This window comes from Meriones unguiculatus, chromosome X, assembly GCF_030254825.1.
Source record: "Meriones unguiculatus strain TT.TT164.6M chromosome X, Bangor_MerUng_6.1, whole genome shotgun sequence".
In the NCBI taxonomy this organism is placed as follows: Eukaryota; Metazoa; Chordata; class Mammalia; order Rodentia; family Muridae; genus Meriones; species Meriones unguiculatus.
In genome coordinates this window covers 141,259,750-141,286,364 of record NC_083369.1, presented here as the reverse complement: position 1 = coordinate 141,286,364, position 26,615 = coordinate 141,259,750, and the positions used below count along the sequence as shown (strand labels likewise).

At 40.2% G+C, this 26,615-nt stretch overlaps 1 protein-coding gene across 10 annotated transcripts in view; it reads left to right on the top strand.

Annotated features, from left to right (window-relative positions):
* Map7d2 (MAP7 domain containing 2) overlaps positions 1-26,615 on the top strand; it is an 81,705-nt gene that overhangs the window by 53,535 nt on the left and 1,555 nt on the right. For 4 of the 10 annotated variants that reach the window (XM_060374365.1, XM_060374367.1, XM_060374366.1 and 1 more), the window contains 10 exons: positions 983-1,113; positions 4,293-4,417; positions 9,823-10,121; positions 10,734-10,860; positions 18,443-18,548; positions 19,281-19,415; positions 20,617-20,673; positions 21,201-21,279; positions 21,758-21,944; positions 24,849-25,120. In XM_060374365.1, coding sequence (XP_060230348.1) covers positions 983-1,113; positions 4,293-4,417; positions 9,823-10,121; positions 10,734-10,860; positions 18,443-18,548; positions 19,281-19,415; positions 20,617-20,673; positions 21,201-21,279; positions 21,758-21,944; positions 24,849-25,098 — 1,496 coding nt within the window. In that variant the 3' untranslated portion in view covers positions 25,099-25,120. The remainder of the gene's footprint in view (positions 1-982; positions 1,114-4,292; positions 4,418-9,822; positions 10,122-10,733; positions 10,861-18,442; positions 18,549-19,280; positions 19,416-20,616; positions 20,674-21,200; positions 21,280-21,757; positions 21,945-24,848; positions 25,121-26,615) is intronic. The other 6 variants (XM_060374368.1, XM_060374362.1, XM_060374369.1 and 3 more) reach the window with 4 other exon arrangements.

Genomic DNA, 26,615 nt, shown 5'->3' with positions numbered 1-26,615 from the left:
TTCTTTATTTTTGTGAATTGGTGTTACTGTAGTAATTCCCACTTCTGATGTCAATTGTTACTGGGGGGGGGGGGTTCCAAGAACACCAGGGTTCACTCATTTATCAGTAGAACTCAGAGAACTCCTAGCAATGATTTATTACAACCAAGATATACAACCAAGTTAGCAAAGGGAAGAGCGCGTGAGGAGTAGAGGAGACCAGGCCTAAGTTACCAAGGACCTCCTAAAAGAGTCATACAGGATATGCTTCATTTAGCAATGCACGGAAAGTATCGCTAACAGAGGAAGCACTCTACAGATGGAGTCATACCCTTAGTTTTCACTAGGGACTAGTCATGTAGGCACCCTTTACCAAGCAGATACCCAGACCTTACACACTTAGAATGCATTATTTGTACAAACAGGTTGGGGGTTGGTTGGTTTGTTTGTTTTAGCACTCGTCAGTGAGTGATATGAACCTTCCTACCCAGACCTTACACACTTAGAATGCATTATTTGTACAAACAGGTTGGGGGTTGGTTTGTTTGTTTGTTTTAGCACTCGTCAGTGAGTGATATGAACCTTCCTAAAAATCTAAGGTCCTAGATAGTAGCCAAAATTCAACCTTGTATGCAGACATGCGAAGATAGCAGTCAGGACTTGTGTGTTCTTCCTGAATAGTAAAATTGAGGCTTAGAGACACATTGGTGCCCTGCCCAATGTCACCAAGCTATCAGATGGCAGTGCAAAGTCTGCTTAGCTCCAAAGTGCATTATCCGCTCAAATGAACTTGACATTGGAATCTTGTGGTCTTATTCAAGATGAGATCTATCCTGTGGATAGTAGAAAAAGCATATTTCAAAAATGTGGATTAAACATGACATTTTTAAAGAAGTAAGTTCTTTTCAACCTCTGATTCTCTTGCGTTTTCTATCTGTGTTTCCTGTATTGTTTGGCTATTACAACTGTAACTCTCTAGTACCCCATGCCTGTTTTCATTTAGTTCTTGGCAGCCCTGTCAAATCTTTATACAAGTCCTCTCCAACCCGGGCCACTGAGAGAAAGAAAGGTACACCTACATCTGCCATGGGAGATACTGAGAAGGGAGCTGTGGCAGGAGCAGAACCTTCACTGGTAAGTTTAAATGCCCTCTTTTCACTCTTTTCTATACTGTAGTTTGTCTGACATTGTATTTTCACCATTGACCTGGGGTCTCTTTCTGTCACTCTTCAGGGACTAGAGGATGCATTTGGTTTAAGTTTTTACCAAACTTTGCAATCTCCAAAATCTTCATGTCTTATAGCAGAGTCCCAATGATATTGTTGTAATAATACAGCCCGTTCTTCCAGAGGACACAAGTCAGAATGAGTGTTGCAAGGTTCCTTTCTGCTTCTTCAAGGCTTTTAGGTTCTAGGAGTCTTGCCTCTGTATGCAACCAAAACTGAGGCTTTGTTCTAGTTGAGCCTTCACTCACAGTAGCCTTTGAATGTTTTTATGTCATATGGACACTGCAAGTAAAATGACTGTTGAGCAGGTACGTGCAATTCTATATATTTATTTAGAAATTATATATGTCATATTATTTGTTATCATTTGCTGCATAGCAAAGTACTCTAAACGTTGAAAGATTAAACAAATATGTCTTTACTCATTAAAACAAATATGTCTTTACTCATAAGTTCCTTGGATCTGAAATTGAGGTTATCTCAATTAAGAGCATGATAATTTTGGTAAAGGGTCTTTCATGAAGATTTAGTTAAAATGCTGGCCAGAGGGCTGGAGAGATGGCTCAGAAGTTAAGAGCACTGTCTGCTCTTCCAAAGGTCCTGAGTTCAATTCCCAGCAACCACATGGTGGCTCACAACCATCTGTAGTAAGATCCGATGCCCTCTGCTGTCCTGAGGCACACATGCAGGCAGAACACTGAATAAATAATAAATAAATCTTAAAAAAATAAAATATTTAAAAAAAAAATGCTGGCCAGAGCTATACCATCTGAAGGCCTGACTCGTGTGAGACATTCATTACAGGGCTACTGAAGGATGGACAGCCTCAGTTCCTTACTATAAGCCTTTCTGCAACCCTACTAGTGAGCACAAAATGGCTGACTTCTACCAAAGCAAACAATCCAAGAGACAAGCTACAAAAGCGAAACTGTAATGCCTTTAATTTCCAACTTGTGAATTAAGAGTTATTCAGGTCACTAAAAGCAAGTCTCTATGATCTATATTCATAGGAAGGAAATTGAGTTCCACCTATTGAATGAATCAATATACATAATTAATTGTGTTGATTATGTATCAGTTGTTCATACATAAAAATTTATGTTAAAGCTACTACATATTACTATTGAACTTTTTAGTTTTGTTCATTATTCATTATTTTTATTATCTGAAGTCTTGGAGAGCAAATCCAGGAACTTATACATACTACATAAGTAGTCTACCACTTATCTTAAATCCTTGGCTCTGTTGAACACTTTGTAAAAAAAAAAAATCTTTTCAAATTCACGGGTGCTCTGAAATATTTAAAATAGAAGATAGTACATCGGACTCTTAGATTTTCAGGAAGATGGATTATTTGTGGAAGAAGGTTGCCATTTGTAGGGAAAAATGAGTACTTGTTACAGAATTGTATAGTAAGGAAAGAGGTTGAAGCTCTTCTTATAGGCTAGTCAGTGATGCCCATTCCCTTCTGCCAAGAGACTTAAAGCGAAAAATGGAGAGAAATATGTGTTTTTTCACTCTACATTACATGTATGCCTCAGAGTTTACAACTGAGCATCTTGGATATTAAAATCACCTTGTGGTAAAAGTTTTGCAATAAGTATATTTTTGTTTGTTTGAATTTAATGTTTTAAGTTATTGAAATTATTATTTTCTAATTTTTTAAAAAATTAATTACTATTATTTAGTACAATTTATTCATTTTGTATCCCGGCTGTGCCCCCCTCAAATTATTTTATTCTTTAAGATTATAATTACATCAATTCTTCCTCCAAGCTCTCCCATATACTTCTTGCTCTCTTTCAAATTCATGGCTTCTTTTTTACATTAATTGTTGTTACATATATATATGTATATGTATCTTTATATGTATGTGTATTAATATATATAATATATATTCATATTCATTCCTAAGTACATAACCAAGTATGAGATAGCCCTCTTTTGAGTTGTTAATTAAGGTTATCCAAAAGACTCCAAAACGTTATAGGCTATTTCTCTTTGCCTTGGTTATCTCCCAGAGGTGGAAAGTAAGTCCCCATTGCTAAAAACACCATGTACTTCAGACCCAGAGCCCAGAGGCTTCTGAGATAGAAGTATATGTTTTTGTATTCTTTCCAGTTCCTATATGTTTAGGGCCACAATATGGTTATGTTTCTTCTTACCTCTTGGTAAGACAACAAATTGCAGGGCAAAGGATCTCCATGTTGAGGCACAAAATAATAATTTCTAACTTGATGACCTAAATGTAATGATCTCACAGTATCACAAATTTCTACAAAGATTCATGTCACATGAAGATTTGGGCCTTTATATTGATACCTCTGTATGGTATCAGTCCTATATGGGATAGTTTTTCAGTTATAGAAGTAGTGCCAGTCCTAAGATGCTCAATCCCCATTCAGAAAGGCAAAGAGGATGGACATCAGAGGAGGGAGAAAAAGGGAACAGGACAGGAGCCTACCACAAAGGGCCTCTGAAAGGCTCTACCCTGAAGGGTATTGAGGCAGATGCTGAGACTCATAGCCAAACTTTGGGCAGAGTACGGGGAATCATATGAAAGAAATGGGAGATAGTAAGACCTGGAGAGGACAGGAGCTCCACAAGGAGAGCAACAGATCCAAAAAGTCTGGGCACAGGGGTCTTTTCTCAGACTGATACTCCAGCCAAAGACCACTCATGGAGATGACCTGGAACTCCTGCACAGAGGTAGCCTATGGCAGTTCAGTGTCCAAGCGGGTTCCATAGTAATGGGGACAGGAACTGTCTGACAGGAACTGATTGGCCTGCTCTTTGATCACCTCCCCCTGAGGGGGAGCAGCTTTACCAGGCCACAGATGAAGTCAGTGCAGCCACTCCTGATGAGACCTGACAGACTAGGATCAGAGGGAAGGGGAGGAGGACCTCCCTTATCAGTGGACTAGGGGTGGTACACAGGTGGGGAAGAGGGAGGGAGGGTGGGACTGGGAGGGGAGAAGGAGGGAGGGAGCTACAGGAGGGATACAAAGTGAATAAACTGTAATTAATAATAAAAAAGAAGTAGTGCCAGTCATGGACTGTGGTTATCATATTCCTTGACCTCTACAGGTGGAGAAAACGAAGAAGGGACGAGTGACACCTTCTGCATCCTCCGGGATTATTGGGTCCCCGCTGAGAAGATGCGAGTCTCCTAAAGACATTACTAAGAACTCATCTTCTCCTGTGAAATCCAAGTAAGCATATCTTCCCTTGCCAGAACTCTGATGGCTAGTCAGTTTAACTTAGTTTAGTTTCATCCAACATTGCTGCTTCTGTTCTGCTAAAAGCATGACCAACAAGAAGGGGTGAGCAGGACAAATGCCCACCTTCCAGGTATGTGTCTTCATGGTTATGTTTCTTCTGGATAAATGATGACCATTTATAAGTTTGTTGCTTGGTATGATATGTTCACCATTTTCTCTTTGGAACCTTAAATTCCATTTTTCTTGTCTTTATTTTCTCTGGAATTATCCTTTCTCTTTTGATGGACCAGGTTTAGCTCTTTATTGAAGGGATTACATGGTGTGTGGGCACCTGCTCACCATCTCCTATTATTGGTGATTAGCAATTTTGTTTTGGAGACAGAGTCTCATGTAACCAAGGATGGCCTTGGACTGATCTTTCTGCCTCTGCTTCTACAGTGTTGGAACAATAGGTATATGTTACCACACATAACAACATTTTCATATAGAACACATAACTTTTAGTAGGGATAGATAAACTCAACAAAGAGAATATAAATAAAAAACAAATTTATCATCCCTGTCCTAAGTTACTAAAATTTTTACCAACAGTAATTGACAAGAGTAACTCAGTAAAGGGTCAATGAAATGGTTTAGTTGCTAAAGGTGCTTGCCACAAAAGCCTGGCTGCCTGAGATTCATACTTGGATCCCACTTAAAAGGGGAAGGAGAGTTGTCCTCTGGCTACTACAGGTTGTACCATTGCACATATCTGCCCATCATGCACACACACACAAATAATAAATAAAAGAGTAATTTAGTAACAACTCAATCCAGGAGTGTAGTAGAAAGGTATGAGTTTAAGATATTAAGAAAGAAGGAACAATGTGGTTTTAATATGGAAAAATAGAAACTGTTTTATTGGGGGTTTTTTTGGTTGTTTGTTTTTGTTTTGTTTTTTAGTCTTTTAGAGGTTTTTATTGTTGTTAGTTGATACAAGGTGTCTTTAAGCCCAGGAAAACCTTGAGTCATAATCCTCTTGCCTCAAATTATTCAGTGGCTGGGATTATAGTGTCTGCCCCCATGCCCAGTTTACTCAGACGTTTTTCTATGCGGGGTTAAATAAGGTCATCTTCATTGGGGCAAGTATAAAATGTACTTTGAGTATATGTCCCTCAATGTAACATTTGAGTGGAAACTTGCATGAAAGAGGTGGCAGGCCTCAATTGGAGCCTTGTTAATCTGAAGCTCATTTGCATTCTATCTGAATTTTATGTTCAGTTCGTGGTCTTCCTCAAAACTGCTTTAGGCTGGGGACTGTCTTTATTTCTTGTACAACAGGTTTTCAGTATGTGTCTGTCTTAGTTCATTAGAACTACTTGGATGCTTCACATTTTAGAGTTGCTTAGGCTTGGGGGTGCTTGCATAGACATTATATGGGTTAAGCAACCTTAATCTGACAATTTGAAATTTTCGAGCAGTGGCATGATGCTCAAAGAGCTTTGAAATATGGAGCATTTCAGACTTCAAAACTTTCTATTAAGAATGATCACCTGGAGACTGAACTGTGTCTGTGGGCTACATCTGAGGCAGGGGTCTAGTTCCTCTCTATTCATGGTCTTTGGTTGAAGCATCAGTGTCTGTAGGGCCCCCTGTGCCCAGCTTTTTTGGTTTTGTTGGTCTCCCTGTGGGGCTCCTGTCTCTTCCGGATCATTCTATATTCCCCTTCTTCCATAAGACTTCCTGTGATCTGTCCAATGTTTAGCTGTGTCTCTGCATCTGCTTCAATCCCCTGCTGGTTGGAATTTTTTTTCCAAATTTTCTTTTATTTTTTTTATTAATTACAGTTTATTCACTTTGTATCCCAGCTGTAGCCCCCTCTGCCATCCCCTCCCAATCCCTTTCTCCTCCTTCATCTTCTCCCATGCCCCTCCCCAAGTCCACTGATAGGGGAGGTCCTTCTCCTCTTCCCTCTGACCTTAGCCTATCAGGTCTCATCAGGACTGGCTGAATGGTTTTCCTCTGTGGCCTGGTAAGGTTGCTCCCCTATCAGGGGGAGGTGATCAAAGAGACAGCCACTGAGTTCATGTCAGAGACAGTCCCTGTTCCCCTTACTAGGATACCCACTTGGAGATTGAACTGCCATGTGCTACATCTGTGCAGATGTTCTAGGTTATCTCCATTAATGGTCCTTGGTTGGAGTATCAGTCTAAAAAAGGCTTCTTTGCCCGGACTTTTTGGATCTGTTGCTCTCCTTGTGGAGCTCCTTTCCCCTCCAGGTCTTTCTATCTCCCCTTTCTTTCATAAGATTCCCTGCACTCTACCCAAAGTTTGGTTGTAAGTCTCAGCATCTGCTTTGATTCCCTGCTGGGCAGAGTCTTTCAGAGACCCTCTCTGATAGGCTTCTGTCCTGTTCCCTGTTTTCTTCCTCTTCTGATGTCTATCCCATCTGCCTTTCTGAAAGATTGATCATCTTACCCAGGGTCCTCCTTCTTGATTGGCTTCTTTAGGTGTACAAATTTTAGTATGTTTATCCTATATTATATGTCTAATATCCACTTATAAGTGAGTAGATACCGTGTATGTCTTTCTGCTTCTGGGATATCTTACTCAGGATGATCTTTTCAGACAGTTTGAATCCAGGTCACCAGTACAGTCTTTTAGAGGACATATGTGGCAGGCTCCTGTCTTGTTCCCTCTTCTCTACTGCTTCCATTGTTTTACCTTCTAAATGAGAATGAAACATCTTCCCTAGGATCCTCCTTGTTGTTTAGCTTCTTTAGGTCTGTAGATTTTAGTATTTTTATCCTATATTATATGGCTAATATCCACTTATAAGTGAATATATAACATAGGTGTCTTTCTGCTTCAGGATGATCTTTTCCATCCATTTGCCTGCAAATTTCATTATTTCCTTGTTTTTAGTAGCTGAGTAGTATTCTATTGTATAAATGTACCATAATTTTTTATTAAAATTAGAAATGTATTTCTTTTTATTATTATTATCATTTCTTAATGAGAGAAGAAATAGTCTCTGACATGATCTTGTTTGCTTGCTTATTCCTTGTTCATTTCTCCCTGGTGGGATGATCTAGCCAGCCCACAGAAGAAGAGGATCTAGGCAGTCCTGAGGGGACCTGACTGGCTAAGGGTCAGACAGGAAGGGAGGAGGACTTCCCCATCAGTGGATTAGGGGAGAAGAATAGGGGAAGAAGAGGGAGGGAGGATGGGACCTGGAGGAGATGAGGGAGAGGGCTACAACTGGGATACAAAGTGAATAGGTTGCAAATAATAATGACAATGTTAATAATACAATTGTTAATAAAATTATTATTATTAAAGGAAACATGGTAAAGAATAACGCTAATTTTTCATTTTGAATAAAAAAAAATGATCAGCTGGGCACCTGCTTGTAATCCTAGCACTCAAGGAGGCAGAGGCAGTTGGATATCTGTGAGTTCGAGGCCAGCCTGGTCTACAAAACTAGTCCAGGACAGCCAAGGCTACACAAAGAAGCCCAAAACATAACACATTTCACCCTGGTTCATGTTTATCTTAAGAGAATCATTCAGACTTTTATTTTATTATCTGTGAAAACATCACTAATATCCAGTAGCCACTGAGTATTTACTTTTTGATAACTCTAAAAAGAACATGCTGGGATCCCAGTGAGATGGCTCAGTGGGTTAAAGGTGCTTGTTCACTAAAGCTGAAAACCTGAGTTAGATTCCCTGGAACCCACATTATGGAGTGCAGGGTGTTTTGTGATCTATACTTGAGTGCACAACACACACACACACACACACACACACACACACACACGTGAAGTTTTTAAAAAGCATGTATAAAAAGCATGTGGCAGGCAGAGGAGTAATTCCAGTATTTGGGAGGTAGAGGTAGAAAGGTTGAGTTCAAGGTTATTCAAGGCTACATAGCAGGTTTGCAACAATCTGAGGCTATGTGAGACCCTCTCAAAGCAATAAAACAAAACAAAAAAGAACAGGGAACATGAAAGTGTTTTGCTTACTTAAATAAGCCAGACACAAAAGGACACATATATGATTCCACTCACTCTAATGAGTAAGATACCTTAAATAAGCAAGTTTATAGAGATAGAAAGTAGAATTAGAATAGCGGTTGCCTGGGGCTGAGAGAATGGGGGGTTGCTTCATAGAAATAGATGGTAGTAATGGCTATACAACAATACGAACGTTCCTACTGTTACACAGCTATTCCTTTAAAGATGGTTCTAATAGGCTAAGAGGTGGTTCAGTGTTGTAATCTCGCATTTGGTAGGCCAAGGCAGGAGGATCTGAAGTTCAAGACCAGTGTGCTATACATAGTGAGTTGAGGGCCAGCCTGGATACATACATGAGACCCTTCCTAATGTCTTATTATGTGTCTTTATCACAGTTTTAAAACACAGAGCCAGTTACCTAGCTTCTCTTCCAAATGGTGGTTCTAACTGTAAAGAAGTTCACTGAGCTGTATAGTCTTCGGGTCTGGTTAATTTTGGTATGTTTTGTTCCTGATAACAAAGCTTTAAAAAAAAAAATAAATAAATAAATAAATAAGCCAGGTTGTCTATTGCCATATGTTGAAACAAAACTGAATTGTAGTGTTTATCTAAAAAGGGGATATAGGAAATGCCCAATAACCTGTCTTACTTGTTTTGTATTGTAATAACAAAATAATTGAAGTTTGTTGTTTTATAAAGAAAAGAGATTTGTTTTGGATCATAGTTTTTGGAGGCATAGTAGTTGAAGAGCATTTGTTGGACTTCTAGTGAGGCACTCATACTGCATGGTAGAAAAGAAAAGTGGGCACATAAGAAATGTCACATGTGTGAGAGGCAGGGAAAGCTGGTCCATATTCTAACTTTGTATAGTATATAATCTAGTCCCAGAAAGTGAAGTTTTGATGGTGAGGTGACTCATTGTGTAAAAGAATTTGCCATCCAAGTCTGGAAACCTGAGTTTGGTGCCAGGAGCCCATGTAAAGGTAGAAGGAGAGAACTGACTCCTTAAAGTTGTCCTCTGGCCTCACATGTACACTATGGTATGTTCATGGACACACACACACACACACACACACACACACAAACACAAACACACCCTACCCACCCTCATACCCATACATATCCAAACCATGTTACCATCCTAAACATTGTCTCAAAACATAAATGAATTTAGGACATAGTATTACCAGCTGGATTTCTTAAAATATTTCTCTCTCTTCCAGGGACATCTTACAGATACCATGTATTTCTTTGGGATGAGTTTAGGGAGTATATTCTAAAACCTACAGTTTTTTTTTCTATAGAAGGATTAAGTTATTCAGTTTCTTTGAACAAAATTTCTTATGAAAAGTTCTGTGGTCAAGCTCACTACCTATTGTGCCTAATTTTGGTTTTCCAGGACAATTTCAAAAGGATCCCCACAGTCTCCGAAGACAGCAAAGCCTCCATATGTAGGGTTTCCTGGGAAGAATCGCTTTCCTCCCATTCCCAGTGAAGACACACTCAACAAGAAGGCAGAGAAGGAAAAGAGTAATAAGGAAAAGGAAGGTGCCATTGGTCAGCAGACCACTGGCCTACCCAGAGAAGAAACCGTGGAGAAGCACATGGTTGACAAGAATGCCGCTGTGAAGTTTGTAGCTGATAAACATGCAACTGAGAAGCAGTCTGCCACTGGAGGGAAGGCTGAGCACAGTGCAGGTAAACCTCTGTTGATGCTGCCAGTTAGCCTTGGCTTTCCTCTCACGGTTCTCCCTCTGTCCTTATCTATTTGCCATTCTCTCATGGTTCTGAGGATAGAGTGTTTCCCCTCAGGACAACATCATCCCCTTATGCTGTTTTTGTTGTTGTTGTTGTTTTTTGTTTTGTTTGTTTGTTTTTTGCATTGTTTTTTTTTTCAGGCTAGCTCATCATTTTTTAATTCTCCTTTGTTTTTTAGGAGACCTGGGCCTTACGGCTATGGGATTTCATAGGAGTGTTAATATGGGCTGCATACAGCCTGTATGTGCACTGCTGTATGACAAAGCACTAGCTTAAGTCCTTAAAGTCTCTGGCATGCAGTGAGTTTATGCATAAGGTAGTATTATGGAACTTGCTTGTAGTTCTGCCCTTAACTGTTTCCTGCCCTACATGCAGGGTTACACAGCTAGCCCACTGCGGCTTCTGCTCAGTGACTAATTGTAACCCTCCTTTGCAGTGTTTGCCATTACCACACTGAGTTAAATAGCTTAGTGTCCAGTTCTGTGAGAGTGAACTCACTGTGTTCATTTCCCCTGATCATTCTTTTTGCTACCACTTGTCTGACTGCCTCAGGAAAACCCACAGCAGGCACCACTGATGCAGAGGAAGCTGCAAAGATCCTTACTGAAAAGAGACGTCAGGTTCGGCTGCAGAAGGAGCAAGAGGAGAAAGAACGACTGGAGAAGGAAGAACAAGAGAGGTATACAGGCACTTAAACTGTGATCTGATGTAAAGGTGGGGTTGGAAAGATTAGCTTGCCTTTCTTCTTACAAGTTTTGTGTTGCCAAAACCTGGACAGAAGTATAGGAACCTAGATTGCAAGGGTTACACGGAAGGTGCTTAGAAGACTGCATCTTCTTCTGTGTGTCATTAACAGCTGCACTTTTTTAAGGACTTAGAAACTCATATTTCCAGGATCTAAATGTTACAGGTACCTTTTTCCCCCTTTTTGAATGTAGAGTGGAGACAACTCTAGTAGAGCTTTGAGGAGAGCTTGAACTTTGATGATAGATTGAGTCTCCCTGAAAGACAGAAGATTCTGGATATAGAAATCTTTACTCTGCTTCCCAAATGATCTTAACTCATGTTCAAAAGTCAGGGAAGAAAGAGAGTTAATCAGATTCCCACAGATAAGGGGCTGGAGAAAAGAGTCATCTCTCTAGCCCATGAGAATGAGTTATGTGGAAGTCCTCTCCTGGAGCACAACAAAGAATATTATTGCAGTGGTCTCTAAATGTTGGAGAGTGTTTGGGGAACATAATAAAAATGTACTGGCCCTAGTCTCATCTTTCTTTAGCAGTTCATCAGTATTTGAAAGCCATTATAGCAACAGCACCAGGATACTTTTATGTGATACTGGCAATACTGCTTTTTCTGAACTTTATGTTCAGAAAGGAAACACATGGTTAAATGACAAGGTCAATTTTATCACTACAAGGAGAATGTTCTTGGTATGTTCACAGAGTACAATCCTGTACCATTTAGAGAATCAGAACACGACAAGAAATAAGCAGTGCTGTAGCACTTCAAGATGATCCTTTAATAACATTATAAAATCTTTGTGGTTTCTGATTAAATGTTTGTTGATCTATTTTTTTTTGTTTGTTTGTTTCTTTACAATTGGATGATAGGTCCCTTCTTCACATTCTGAGCATCTCTGATTATTTTCTTACTCCAACTTTTTTATCAATATCAACATATTTCATTTTTGTTGGATGGTATGTTCAGGCTGGTATGGATAGGCTAGAGGGAAAGAAATAGGTAATGATGGGTAATGAAAGGAAAGTAATAGGTAATGATGAATCATGGAATTCCAAATGACAGAGTGGTAAAGATAGCTACAGAGATATACCATCCCCCTGAGCAGGTGAATGATATGATTGTTGCAGTGTGCTTAAGAAAGGACAGTTGTTTACCTTCCAGCCACTTTCTTCTCTCTCACACTTCCTTCATGGCCCACCAAAGAATTGATTACTTTCTTGTCTTTTTTTTTTTTTTTTAACTCACACCCTTCACCCTTCATACTTCCACACACCCTCCAATCTTTTATTACAAGATTCTTAATTTGATTCTTGATTTCCTATGGTGCTGTGGAACTTCTCTTTTTTTTTTTTTTTTTTTTTTTTGTCTCTTCTGTATTGCACCTATTAAATCTCCTTAAATGTTACCTAGACTCCACTCCTTTAGTCTTTGACCAGGTTTTTGTCTGACAAGTTCTCCCTGAGCACAATGTTGCTAGCTATTGTCCCTGATATTCTTCCAGTCTCCTCTGGCTTCAAAATATTTATGGGTGACAGTTCATGCAGCAATTTCATGCTTAGTCTTTGGTGTGTTAAGTGAACTTGCTCTCATCTCCCTTCCTGAGTTCATTTACCTTTCACCTTGTGTTTATCACTTATTTCTGAAGCTAACTGTAGGTTTGTTTTGTAAACCTCCTATACTTTCTGTAATATTTAAAGACTCCTGAATCTGTACCTATGAGAATTTAACCTAAAGCTTCATTGTCTTATACCATCACATCGAGATATATGTAAATTTAAATTGGGGAAAATTCAATTCCTTAGCATTAGCCACATATCATTGTTTATAGCCACATGTGGCTAGTAGTTACCAGAACAAACAACACAATTCTGTGAAACATTTCCTTATCTCAGAAAGTTCTGTTAAGAAGCATTTGTCTATTAAGCCAAAGCCTATACTTTCAAGTATAATTTTAGTGGTCCCTGTATCTACCTCAAGTTCAGCATTGTGAAGGCGTAAATTAGTACTCAGACTTCTGGTTTATTTCATGCCCTCCATATTCCCATCCATCCCAGTCCCAAAGTCAGACATCTCAGAGTTGCTTTCAACAACTCCATCATCCTTCACATCACATCAGTTGTTAGGTAAGTCTCCATTAGCTAATAAAATTAGCATTTTTGTTCTCCCCATGCTTTCCCAGCAGTAGGTAGGTCAGCTAGACTGTGTCTTCGGAATCTTAGTGGAGTGCTCCAGATCTCTCAGAGCTTGTTTGCTGCCCATGTTGTTTTCATAAGTGACTTTTCTTAAATAAATGTGATTGTCCTTGCTAGTGAGTCTTTTGACTACTGGATTTCTCAAAACCTACCAGCAAATGTGCCATGGACTGGCCACTCCTTGCTTCTCTTTTCTCTCTCTCTCTCTCTCTCTCTCTCTCTCTCTCTCTCTCTCTCTCTCTCTCTCTCTCTCCCAGCCTCCTCATGTGCTGTAGTATCCAGCTTCACAACCACAAAACCCTTGCTTTTGCTGTGCCTCCACATGAACTTGTGATGTGTCTTTCTTTCTTAAGATGCAGGTCAAATCACTCCTGTGGCCTTTCTGGATCTGTATTGGGGAGGGAACTGACCTACTCCCTTTTTACCCTTTTAGCTTAGCTTCCAATGGACTAAAATAGCCTCATTTGTCTAGAGGTTGTATCTGTTTTCTAGCTAATACTTTAAAAGGTCAGAGTACAGTCTTGGGTCACTGTTGCTTGGTGCTCAGTGAAGAAGAAGCTCAACAAAAATGCCATCAGTGACAGCAGTGGGTTGAGTGGGCTCGAGGCTAAAATTTCATGGTGAAGGCAGAAAAAAAGGGAATATACAGACTTCTACAAATAAAAAAAAAATGGGCAAATTTGGAGGAGATGCTAAGGTTTGATTTGAAGTATTTAGGAGGATGTTATACCCAATAACAGACCATGGGAAGGCAAAAAAAAGTATGAAAAGCTAAAAATTCCCCATCTGATTTTAGATAAAAGGTGCCTGCAGAGCATACAGGTAGTTGGAAATAAAAAAGAAGCCTGATGCCTAGGTGAAATTGAGATGAATACACTTAAACCCAAATCAGTTTTCTTCTCTCTTGCCAGAATGTAAAGCTTTGACAGTGCTACAAGCGAGGCAAGAAAGGAAAGTACTAGACAACCTGGGACTGAAACACAGCAGACATCTCTTGGAATAGAATCATCCTCTCATCTGTTTTGTATAGTATCAATAGTTAAAAGTTGCACAGAAGTGATGACCAGTTCAGAGACTGTAGCAAAAAAATAAGAAGAAGAAGAAAGGAAGAAAGAAAGAAAGAAAGAAAGAAAGAAAGAAAGAAAGAAAGAAAGAAAAGATACTTGTGCTAAACTCCAGAAAGCCCAGTTATTGTCACCAGCTGTTGAGAGAAACACTATCCAAGTCATGGGTCTGAGAGACTCCCTTTAAAGAAAGGGTTTACTAGGTGATCTGGCAACTAGGCCCCAAGAGAACAAAACGCTGATCCAGTTTTATATGGCTGTGACTTCAGAGCTCTCTTAGAAGTCCACACAGCAGTCCTTGCCTCTAGGCTTGGGGATGGCCCGAGATATACAGTAGGATAGTTGGAGTTGGGACAGGCATCCTTACACCCTGCATCCAGTCTAGGGAAGACATGTGCAGACATTAGCAAGCAGGTGAGCTTACAGGGATTACAAAATAGATTACATATAGAAGCTGAAATGGTTGTTAGAGATCCTTATGAAAGAATGTTCATAAAAGGCTTCTCATGACCAGGTCATGTAGCCAACCTGAAGTCATTGTTTAAATGAGAGCACATGCCTGAAATTGCAGGCACAGTTCCATAGTGTTGTTCATACCTGGCTTCTCACTGGCTAAGTCTTGAGGTAGCTGGTGCTTTCGGTGTAAGCTAGGGTAGGCACTGGCCTTCCAATGTGTAGCAGCAAGCTAAGGTAGAGGCAGGAGGGAGACAGGACAGCACCTCCTTAAGTGGCCAGGCACTGTAAGAGGGCCCCACAGGAAGGAAAGCCAGTGTTGTCAGGGTATTGCAAGACATATTTAGGCAATGAACAGATTTTTGGAGATTAAATTATTGAGGAGACAGGTACAAAGACATGAAACAGCCTGAAAAGAGTAAGAGATTGGTCAAAAAGCAGAAGGCAGGTGGGAGAAAATTTAAGAAGGTGGATTGGGATGCCTGAGACCTGAGTGCTTTTGCAGCTCATGGGAAATTGTATATAAAAGGGTGAAACTGGCATTGGAAGGAATGGGAACCAGCAGAAGAAATAAGAGTAGTGAGAGTGTAAGGAATTAATTTCACGTGTGGTAGCATTTACAATCCTTTGCATATTAGGCAGAACAAACAGGAAACACTTTTAGTCCTAATATAGTGAATGAATGAAGTATAGAAGTAGGACGAAGTGGCTCTAGTTTTCTCTGAAAAGTAGTGGTACTGTTGTCAACTAAAATGAGGATAAAGGTTGACAAAAAGTGATTGCCCACATAGAATCCAAAAGATGAGACTAAGAATATATCAGCGGAGACTAAGGAGCACAAGACCAATCACCTTTGTTTGTGCCTTTCTCTAGCCAGTCTCAGAAGCCAGGGAAGGGCATGAGTAGATCCTAAGGACCACCCAGGCTGGAAATTGGGGAAGAGGGTAACAGAGTAGCCTCTGTGTCATCACAGGAATGCTCAGGTGGGGACCAGAGACATGGAGAGATCCTAATGGAAGGAATATGGTAGATGTTTGTACAGTGCTCGACAGGGAAGGTCACCAAAGAGGCAGAAGGATGGGCTAAGATCAGAACAAGATTGATGGGAGGAAGGTGAAGCTTTTCAAATGAAAACTTAAAACACATAGGACTAGTAAACAGTGAAGCCCACATACTCATCCACAAGATTAAACGATTCAGCATCCATCAAGTGCATCAATAGGGTGGGCCAACATGACAATGAGGGGCTTCAGGTGTGAAAAGCAAGAGATTGAGAGATGGGGGGCATTATATAAAGCCTCTCACCAGTAGTCAATGACTAAGGCAAGTGATATCCATTAATTGGTGAAGGATGAACTTTCTATTGGTAGTGAAGGAGGACTGGGCTTAGATGTGTATGATAACAAGGACCAAGAGGATGAAAACTGCTCACTGGTTTGGTGAACTCCAGAAGATTGGTAAGACAAGATTTCTATAAAACAAAGAGAAACTAGAGAGTGTAGGTAGCTTCGTGACAACAACAAATGTGGTAGACGAGGGGTGGCCAGTGGTAGAAGCTGGTGGGAAAGGAAGTGATTCTTAAAGTGAGAAGGTTCATACTTGGAGAAAATTGTGAAATACCTTGTTTCACAGGGGAAGCCAGGCTTTTTGTGTTAGTTTTTAAATACTTGTAAGGGAAGTGAAGTGGAGGTAAAAGGGAATCTTTTCAGGAACAGGATGGAATTTCTCAAGGAAAGGATAAGCAGAGGCTGGTAGGTATGTGGGGAGGAATTATAAAGTATTTTTCTTTTTATAGTTTTGTTTGTTTATGTATGTATGTATGTATTGCAATTTATTCATTTTGTATCCCCACTGCAGCCCCCTCCCTCGTCTCCTCCAGCCCCACCTATTCTCCCTCTTCTCCCCCTATGCCCTTTCCCAGATACCCACATAGGAGAGCATCTCCTCCTCTTCTATTGGACCCTAGTCTATCAGGTCTCATCAAGGCTGGCTATATCATCTTCCTCTGTGGCCTGGCAAAGCTGCACTCCCCCCAGGGTGAGGTGATCAAAGAGCCAGCTACTGAGTTCATGTCAGAGACAGCCCCTGTACTCCTTACTGGGGAACCCACTTGGAAACTGAGCAGCATATGGGCTTCCTCTGAACCAGGGTCTAGGTCTTCTCCATGCATGGACCTTGGTTGGAGTATGGTCTCTGCAGGACCCCCTGGGCCCAGGTTTTTTGGCTTTGTTGTTCTCCTTGTGGAGTTCCTGTCCCCTCCAGGTCTTTCTATATTCCTCTTCTTCCATAGGGTTTCTGGGACTCTGTCCAAAGTTTGGCTATGAGGCTCAGTATCTTCTCTGATACCCTCATGGGTAGAATCTTTCAGAGGTCCTCTGTGGAAGGCTCCTGTCTTGTTTCTTGTCTTTTCCTACTTCTCATGTCTGTCCTGTTTAGCCTTCTGAATGAGGATTGAGCATTCTCCCTAGGGTCCTCCTTGTTGTTTAGCTTCTTTAGGACTATAGAGGTTATTATGCTTATCCTATATTATATGGCTAATATCCACTTATAAGTGAGTATTTACCATGTTTGTCTTTCTGCTTCTGGGTTACCTCACTTGGGATTATCTTTTCTAGTTCCCATCATTTGTCTGCAAATTTCATGATTTCCTTGTTTTTAATTGCTGAGTAGTATTCCATTGTGTAAATGTACCCCACTTTCTGTATCCAATCCTTGGTTGAGTGACATCTAGGTTGTTTCCAGATTCTGGCTATTACGAATAAAGCTTCTATGAACAAAGCTGAGTAAATGTCCTTATTGAATGGTGGGGCATCTTTTGGGTATATGCCTAGGAATGGTATAGCTGGATCTTGAGGTAGCACTATTTCTAATTTTCTGAGAAAGTGCCAGATTGATTTCCAAAGTGGTTGTACAAGGTTACATTCCTACCAGCAATGGAGAAGGATTCCCCTTTCTCCATAACCTCTCCAGCATGCATCATCCCTTGAGTTTTTTTATCTTAGCCATTCTGATGGGTGTGAGGTGAAATCTCAGGGTTGTTTTGATTTGCATTTCCCAAATGACTAAGGACATGTTGAGCATTTCTTGAAGTGTTGCTCTGCCATTCAATATTCCTCTATTGAGAATTCTCTGTTTAGCTCTGTACCCCATGTTTTAATTGAATTACTTGGTTTGTTGGTGTTTAACTTCTTGAGTTCTTTATATATTCTGGATATTAGCCCTCTGTCAGATGTAGAGTTGGTGAAGATCTTTTCCTAGTCTGTAGGCTGTCATTTTGTTCTGAGGACAGTGTCCTTTATGCTCATGGATCAGTAGGATTAGAAGTGAAAATGGCTATTTTACCAAAAGCAATCTAAAATGCAATTCCCATCAAAATACCAACACAAATTTTACAGAACTTGAAAGAACAATTCTCAATTTCATACGGTAAAACAAAAAACCCAGAATAACTAAAACAATCCTGTACAACAACAGATAGTCTGGAGGTATCTCCATCCCTGATCTCAAGCTGTATCTTGAGGTAGCACTATTCCTAAGGAATTTATGTTTCCAGTGATAATGAGGTTAAAGGAGATTTAGGACCATAAATATGTTAGTCTAACAGTTTCAGTCTTTACCTCTCTCTCTTACTTGCTTTCTTCCTCTTGCTTCCTCGCTTGCTCATTGTCACTCTTGCTTGCTTTTAATCTTGAGAGAGAGAGAGGGAGAGAGGGAGAGCATGTTGAGCCTTACCTGCTATGGTCAGCACATGATCCATTGGCAGTTTGCCTTTAGAGTTATCACCCTCTAACAATTCTTTTGTTTTCAAAAGGCTGGAAAAAGAGGAATTTAAAAAAAAAGCAGAAGAGGAAAGGCTGCTCCTAGAAAAAGCCCTTGAGCAAGAAGAGGAAAAACAAGAAAAGGAAAAGGAAAAGCAGGTACAGTCTACAGTCTCAAGACTTTTCTTGTTATTCAATGGTTCCAGTTAATACTAGGTAAAATTTGCTCAATTTGAATGACATAATAATAATTAGGTTTTTCTGAAGCTCCTTGTAATGGTTATTAAATATAATTCATATGGAATAAAGTAAATTCATTAATGTTCACTATGTCAGTTTGGATTTCCCTACAAGAGGAAGACACTGGAATAAGAATTTGCATGCCAGTGGTTCATTTGGGAGAAAATCCCATGAATCTGGTATGGGAAAAAAGGAAATCAGTATAAGTACATTGATGAATAAGTTACTGTGGGTAAGTGGAGCTTAGTGCCATTGAGACCTCTGAGACTAATTATCGTGACTTAGAATTTTCTCTCTGAGAAGTGAGGAAACTGGACAGTTCATTTACTAACACTACTCCTTAGTGTGGAATACTGCTCCTTGGGGAGTTAACTTCTGGAATTGTCTGCCTGTATGCACACTTCCTGGCAAGAGCCTGCCCACAACCACAGAGACCTTCTTCATGTGTGAGAACTATCTACAGGTGATTTTCATGGTGGGTTGAGAGGATATGAACAACCTGCTAGGTCAAAAGTCAGAATTTCACATTAAATATCGAAACAACATCCACTTTGGGGGTTATGATGGGATGAAGGCACCTGTGCAGAGCTCAGGGAACTACTCCGGTGTTTCTACCTTAATCAAGCCTGTGCTTTGCTTTGTTTCTTTCAGAAAGAAGTGGCAGAAGCCAAGGCACAGGAGGCCACTAAGCAGATGCGTTTAGAAAGAGAACAGATCATGCTGCAGATTGAGCAGGAACGAAGAGAGAGGAAGAAGGTAGGAGTGGAGGGATCAGGAGTACTTAAGGTGAGGACAGGAACAGGAAGTGAATCAATCAGTCTCTATCGTTATTATGTTTTGTTTTTTTAATTTCCTGTCATTGTGTTCTTTTGCTTTCTGAGAAAGGAGTGATTAGAAAGCTCTATTAGTGTGCTGGGGATGTAGCCCAGTAGTAAGAGTGCTTGTTAATCACATATACAGTCATTTGTTTGACCCTCAGCCCTGTAAATAATAGAGCTCTTTTTGTGATTTTGATTTTTTCCATTTTGCCTTTCATTTCTGTCAGTTCTGTTACACACACACACACACACACACACACACACACACACAGAGTGTATGTTGAATCCCTATTAATGAATATAAATATCAAATAGTTACATTTTCTTTTTGAATTGACAATTTTATCATGAGCTTCCCTTCTTAGTTCTTTTGTTTGTTGGTTTTTCAAGACAAGGTTTCTCTGTGTAGCCCTGGCTGGCCTGGAACTTGCTCTAGGCCTAAGCTGGCCTTGAACTCAAATATCTGCCTATCTCTGCCTTCCAAGTATTGAGACTAAAGACCTGTGCCACCATTGCCCAACATTAATTCTAATACTATTCTTTAAAGTATACTTTCACAGCCTTCATATGATTAATGTTCTGATGGTAAATCTCGTTTCCATATTTTTCTTTGAACCTGTGTGTTTTTATGATTGTCCTTTGTAAACAACATATAGCAGTCAGGGCTTGCTATCTGAATCTAATTTAACAGTTTTTGTCTTTCAATGGAAATTTTTATTCCTTTTAAATGTAATGTACTTACATATCAAGTGTTTGTAAAGTGTTTATTCTGTAGACCTATTTTTGTGGTCTTTGTATTACCCAGTGTGGGCTTTGTATTGCTCTAGATATAGAAGCTAAGAGATCGGTGACTCTTCCTGAGCCTACTGTTCAACTTAGCTTTCTATAGCATAGTCCTCTTGAATGGAAGGTGGCACTTGGTTGATTTAAGGAGAATAAGGAAAAATATGGTGTACAAATTGGATATCAATTCTAGATCTGTCTTAGTACACTCATTTGACCTTGTTTGTGGCAGTGGAAGACCCTGCACCACCAATGGGAACCCTTTCTCTGCTACTTTTCGTCTGCTGACATTTATCTTTTACAAGTTTTCTGAGAGATATGAAATTGCCTATGGAGCCAATTTCTTTTTTTATTCTTAGAGGCCTCTTACTTTTACCCCCCACTAGAGAATAGATGAAATTATGAAGAGGACAAGGAAGAGTGATGTGTCTCTAGAAGTAAAGGTAGGAATTCAAATAACCATTATGTCATGAGTGGAGAAGAACAGCAGAATACATTTCATGAAGTTGAAGGTTTGAGACGTGTAGAAAAAGTAGACTTTCCCCATTCTGGTCAAGGTGCGGCTCAGGAAGGAACTGAGACCTTAAAGGAAAGAGGAGTTCCAAAGACGAAGGGGTTAAAAAATTTGCTCAGAGCAGTGGGGTTGGTGGTGCAAGGAAAGACACAGTAGTTAAAGAGAAAAGTGGCATAATAATTAAGAGAAATACAAAGCTTTAAAGAGAACACTTCCTGCTATGGCCTAGAAGGGTTCTGAATACTGAATACTGGTACTTTAAAAAAATTGTTTTTCTTTATAATTTCAGTCTTTCATCTTTACATCACCTTTCTGATTTCTTCTCCAGTCATTACCAATGACTTGATTTTAAAAAAAAGTTATTTATTTTTTATAGTTATTTCTTTATTAGATGCTTTTTTCTTTTTTCTCCTTTCCCCTTTCTTTCCTAGTCATCCACCTTCTATTTGTTTCTAGAAGGAAGACCCCAAAGTTGAGATTCAGCCTGTTGCAGCTGTGGAAAATAAGACGAAACCAGTTGTCCCCAACAAAATAGGTGGGTACGAGGTCTGTTGTTTGAATCCTTTAGGTGATGAGGACTAGTAAACCCTCCTCCTGGTGGTCAGGATAGTGCAGCTGGGCCAAGGGTTGTGGCTGCTGGCAGTTTTGCTTCCTGAGACATCTTTCCAGCACAAGGGCTATTAGCTGCAGTTGAGAAACTATTGCCTTCTTCAGCTACTCTAGTAACTGATGCTTGGTGCAGGATGCTTTCCAGGGACCTTGACTGCACATCGGATATTACTAAGACACTGCTTGTCTCTTAAACTGAGTCCCTGTAGACACTGATAGTAAGATCATTTTTTTTTTCTTTTGTAAAGCTGATTGCATGGAGTTACTAGTGGCTCTTTCCACACAAAAACTACTGTATTACTGCTGAAAGAAAGGATGAGAATAATTGCCTTGTTACATGTTTTCTGTTACTTTGTCAAATGTGGACATTATGATTTATCTGAACATTCTGTGATCTTGATCAGAAATCAATGAATTGAACACCTGCCAGGAAGTAAATGCCCCAGAGCATTCTGCTCCAGAAACCTTTTCCCAAGACATTTTCTCTAATGGTCTTAAGCCAGTTGGGGGACCTGTTCATCTGGATGGCCTTGATGGGAAATCAAACAGTCTGGATGATTCAACTGAAGAAGTTCAGTCTATGGATGTGAGGTATGTTCATTTATTTTGCATTTAATCTTGATAGGTTAAGTCAGTCCTTGCCAATTAGTCCATCTTTTTTTTTCACTTTTTCATTTCTTTTAGTTGTTTCTTTAAATCATACCTTTTTAAAATTTTATCCCTTCACTCATCTTCCTCATCCATAATGAATCACCTTGAAAGCAGGTTTTGGTGATACAGGAAAGTTGTCACAGGTGTAGTATAAATGTCTCCAGTTTGGCATTCTAGAAGCAAAACCAGAGACCGGGTTTTATGGCATATAAGTTACTGAAGGAGGACTGTGGAGGGAAGGAAGGCAATAAGCAAGGATGTGTTCTCAATTTCACAGTATATCTAGAGGTTGGTTTTCCACCAGGGCATCATTTTTATTACTATATAGTATATACATTAGTCATTCAGTGTTGTCAAGCAACTGCAGGTTGGGTGATGCAGAAGTAACTGTGGCCACAGTGGCTCCTATCAGTTAAAAGAAGTTGTCAAAAAAAAAAAAAAAGTAGCAGCTGTGAATTTTTACTAGCCAGCCTTCTGAAGTAAGTAGGTGCACCTTCAAGGAAAGGAGATCTAGCCAGGCCACCAACGTAGCTGCCTGTGTCCAGAGAGTCTCACATTTAAGTAGACTTCTCAATTAAAGCTGAGAATGGTGTCAGATACATGTAATCAAACACTCTGGAGGCTGAGATAGGAGGATCAAGACGTGGAGAGGAGCATGGGAGGAGATAAGGGAGGGAGTGTGGGATTGGGAGGGAGGGAGGGAGGGAGGGAGTTACAGCTGGGATACAAAGTGAATAAACTATAATTAATATAAAAAATAAAAATTAAAAATGTTCAATGGCAGTCTGGGTTGCATAGCAAAATTCTGCCACAGAATGATGATGGGGGTAAAGCTTGTTATTTAAGACGTAATGAAAGAAATAATTTGATCTCAGTTACTAAAAACCTAAGGTATCATTAAACTGGTATCTTACAGATGACATCATTGGCATATTAATCTGAGATTTTAAAAAAAGAGATAATTGGCTTGGAATTGATGTACAGCTATTGGAGTATGAGTTGGCTCTCTGGGTCAGGAGAGTGTGACAATATTTTATAGAAGTTTTACAAGAGCTTCTACCTATTAAGAGCTTATCCTTTTCTCATCAGCCATGAACCCTCTTTGCTTTATCTGAGCAGATGTGAACAGCCTGTGACACACATTGATCATTAATAACCCATTCATACACACTGAATTTTAATCAGATACATGAAAACCCATGCTCCAACAGCCCTATCACCAGCAAAGAAAATCCTGTATAGGCTGATAGTGTGGCTCCCCACCAACTTTCAACTGGATATCCCCATACCACCAACACCACCTCACAGCTTTCCCCTGACTGGTGCCACTCTGCTCCCAGCAGAGAAAAACAGAGGCAATCGTAAAGGTTAACACAACATAATCTCCACCCCAACCCCCATATTGAGCCAAATGTGTTTTATGTATTTCATATTTTGGGATTTTCGGGAAACAAGACATGACACCATTGGCCAGGATTCATAAAAGTGAATGGGCTTAATACGCTGAGTTCTCTTTTAGAGAGAGGTGCCTACTGGAGCCATGTGTAAGCTTATTGGTGGCATTCCCTTACCCATGTTCTTTATTATTGTTGTTGATGGTGGTAGTGGTAGGTTTTCATGTCGCTCACTCAAACTGGCCTCGAAATCACTATGTAGCTGACACTGACCTTGAACTTTTAATTCTCATAAGTGATGATATTACAGTTATGCACTACCATGTTCAGATTTCCCCTGTGCTCTTGGGCAGTTAAAATGAGAATGGAATGGGAAAAGGTGCAGGTGGGCCAGATGTTTCTAATTAATGAAGCAGCTTGCCCAGATTCCTGAAGATATGTTAGGTCAGTTGCTGTGCCTTAGCTTGGTTTAGGTGTGAGGAAAATGGATCCTTTGAACTTCTGCAGATCTACAGAAGATCTAGATTTAGATCTAGATTTCCTAGATTCTTCTTTAAGATCTCATGGAGGAAGAAGAGCCTGACACCATTTTTATTCTAGATGTCTTATTTGAGAGTCTTACAGGGACAGGCCCTTAATTTCCAGCCCAATGCTCTTCTAGAGTCATAGACCTATAGCAGACAGCAGCAGTTAAACCCCTCCCGTCTCTAGCAAAAGGAAATAAAGAAAAAGCAAGCCTCAGCTGCTTCAGATGGACAAGTCATAGTGAATTTGAAGCCTGGTTTTAGAAAGGAGGCAGTGGGTGAGATCGGGCTTAGAGTTGCCTGGGGTGACAGTAGGTTCCCCCATTCCCCAACTTTAACTGAGCGCATTCTTCATGTGGCCCTGCATTCTTCTCAGCGTGGTAACTCCACATCTCAAAGGAGTAGTGGGAGGACAAAACGACTCCTCTCCCCATTTTACAGGGGGAGGAAACCAAGGCCAGGGACAGGAAAAGCAGCTTACCGTAGACAGCACTGCTAGAAGGGTAGCACCAGGAGGCCCCAGTGTGAATTAGAGCCCTGTTTAGGCCCCAGTGTGAATTTAGCCCTTTGAAATATTAGTCCTTGCTTGCTCTTGGAATGTCCCAGCCTGAATGCACTGGGGAGGGGGGGCATTACTTCTCTGTAGTAATGTGATAATACCTATAGGGTCTTATTTCCCTTTAACCCTCAGACACTGAACTAACTCTTCTTCACTGCTCTGACCCATCTGCTTCCCTTGTTCTCATCTACAAGGACCTTGTGTCTGCTAGCTTCTCAAATGTGAACTCACTTGTCATTTTCCTAACTCCATCTTCTCCATAAGAGCAGTAGAGTAAAATCATACAAAAAAGGAAAGTACATTAAGACATCATATTTAGTTCTCATGTTTTCTCTCCTCTCTGTCTCTCATTCTCTGTCTCTTCTAGTCCTGTTTCTAAAGAAGAGCTTATCTCCATCCCAGAATTTTCACCAGTGAGTGAAATGATTCCTGGGATGTCTCTGGACCAAAATGGAACTGGTAATGCCCGAGCACTTCAGGATATCTTAGATTTCACTGGCCCTCCCACATTCCCCAAGAAATCCAGTGAAAACCTCAGCCTTGATGACTGTAACAAAAACCTCATCGAAGGATTTAACAGTCCTGGGCAAGAAACTACTCTGAACACCTTCTGCTGACAAAGCATTCCTTTAATGAAAGGTACAGTCTTTTATGATATTCTAAATCTACAACTTCCTAAGTGAGATTTGCAAAGATGGGATAAATACCACATAGTCTCTTAACTGATTTTATCTGAAAATTAAAAACACAAAATTGTATTGCAGCACACACAGAAAATTGAGGAGTCTAAGTAATTCCTTTATATGTTAGCCCCTAATGTAGTATCCTATTCATGTTGTCCCTGTTCTTTGGAGCTGTGGGTAGGAAGGTTGAGAAGGTTCGACAGTGAGATAATGAGAGAATGCTCAGACTTCTGCAGGGTGATTCTAGTAAAGCGAACCCTTTTTCAGTGACTTCCATACTCTATCTGTAATCACTCATACAGACCAATGAGTGATGAGCCAAGTGGTCAGCTATTCTATTGACCTACTCTGGATTCTGCCCAAGCAGAAATCTGTTCTTGGATCATAGCTGAGGTGAGAGGAAAGAAGGTTATTTTTGTGTCCTGAAGGTTTTCCCTCACCACTGAGCTGTGTTTTACATGCTAAGCTTATGCTTTACTACTAAACAACACCAGCCCCTCTCACGGGAGAGTCTTTATCAGTTATATTCATTCAATAGCTGTGTACACTTATATTTCACATTTGATTTACTTTAATTCGGACTTTAAAAAAACTTTTAAGTGTGTGTGTGCGCATGTGTCGTACATATATACACACAGGAGTGAAGGCCTCGGAGGCCAGAAGCATTACACCCCTGTCCGTCCCTGCATCTGGAGTTACACCCTCCTGATTTAAGTGCTAGTAATCAAATTCAGGTCCTGTGCAAGACCAATAGTACTCTTAACCACTGAGCCATCTCTCCAGCCCCTGGGACTTATTTTTGAACAATGCAAACATAATTAGTGTCTATCATCAAATCCTTGGGTAAGTTAGTTATTCCTAGTGCTCCTGACATTTTATTTTTTATTTTTATTTTTATTTTTGTTGTTATTTGTATGTGGTTTCTGCTTCTGTGTGTGAAGGTATCTTCCTCTAGCACTCCCCACCTTATTCCTTTGAGATAGGGTCTGTCACTGAAATAGAATTCACTTTTTTTGAGGGCTGGGCTACCTGAACATTGAGCACCAGCAATCCTCCTGCTCCACTCCCATCCCCACCCTCACCACACACTGTGATTACAAGTACAAGTGACCATGTTTTTATGTGGTTGCTGGAGATGTGTACTCATACTGATGCCTGCACAGCAAGCACTTTTAATTACTAATCCTTTTCACTAGCCCTAATGTCATTAAAGATTCTAAAAAAGGTTTTTAGCCAGGCGTGGTGGCACATGCCTTTAGTCCCAGCACTCAGGAGGCAGAGACAGATGGATTGTTGTGACTTTGAGGCCAGCCTGTTCTACAAAGAGAGTCCAGGGTAGCCAAGGCTACACAGAGAAACCCTGTCTCAAAACAAACAAACAAACAAACAAACAAACAAACAAACAATGTGACCTATAGACTAGTTCTCACATCCTTCTAAACCAAAGGTGC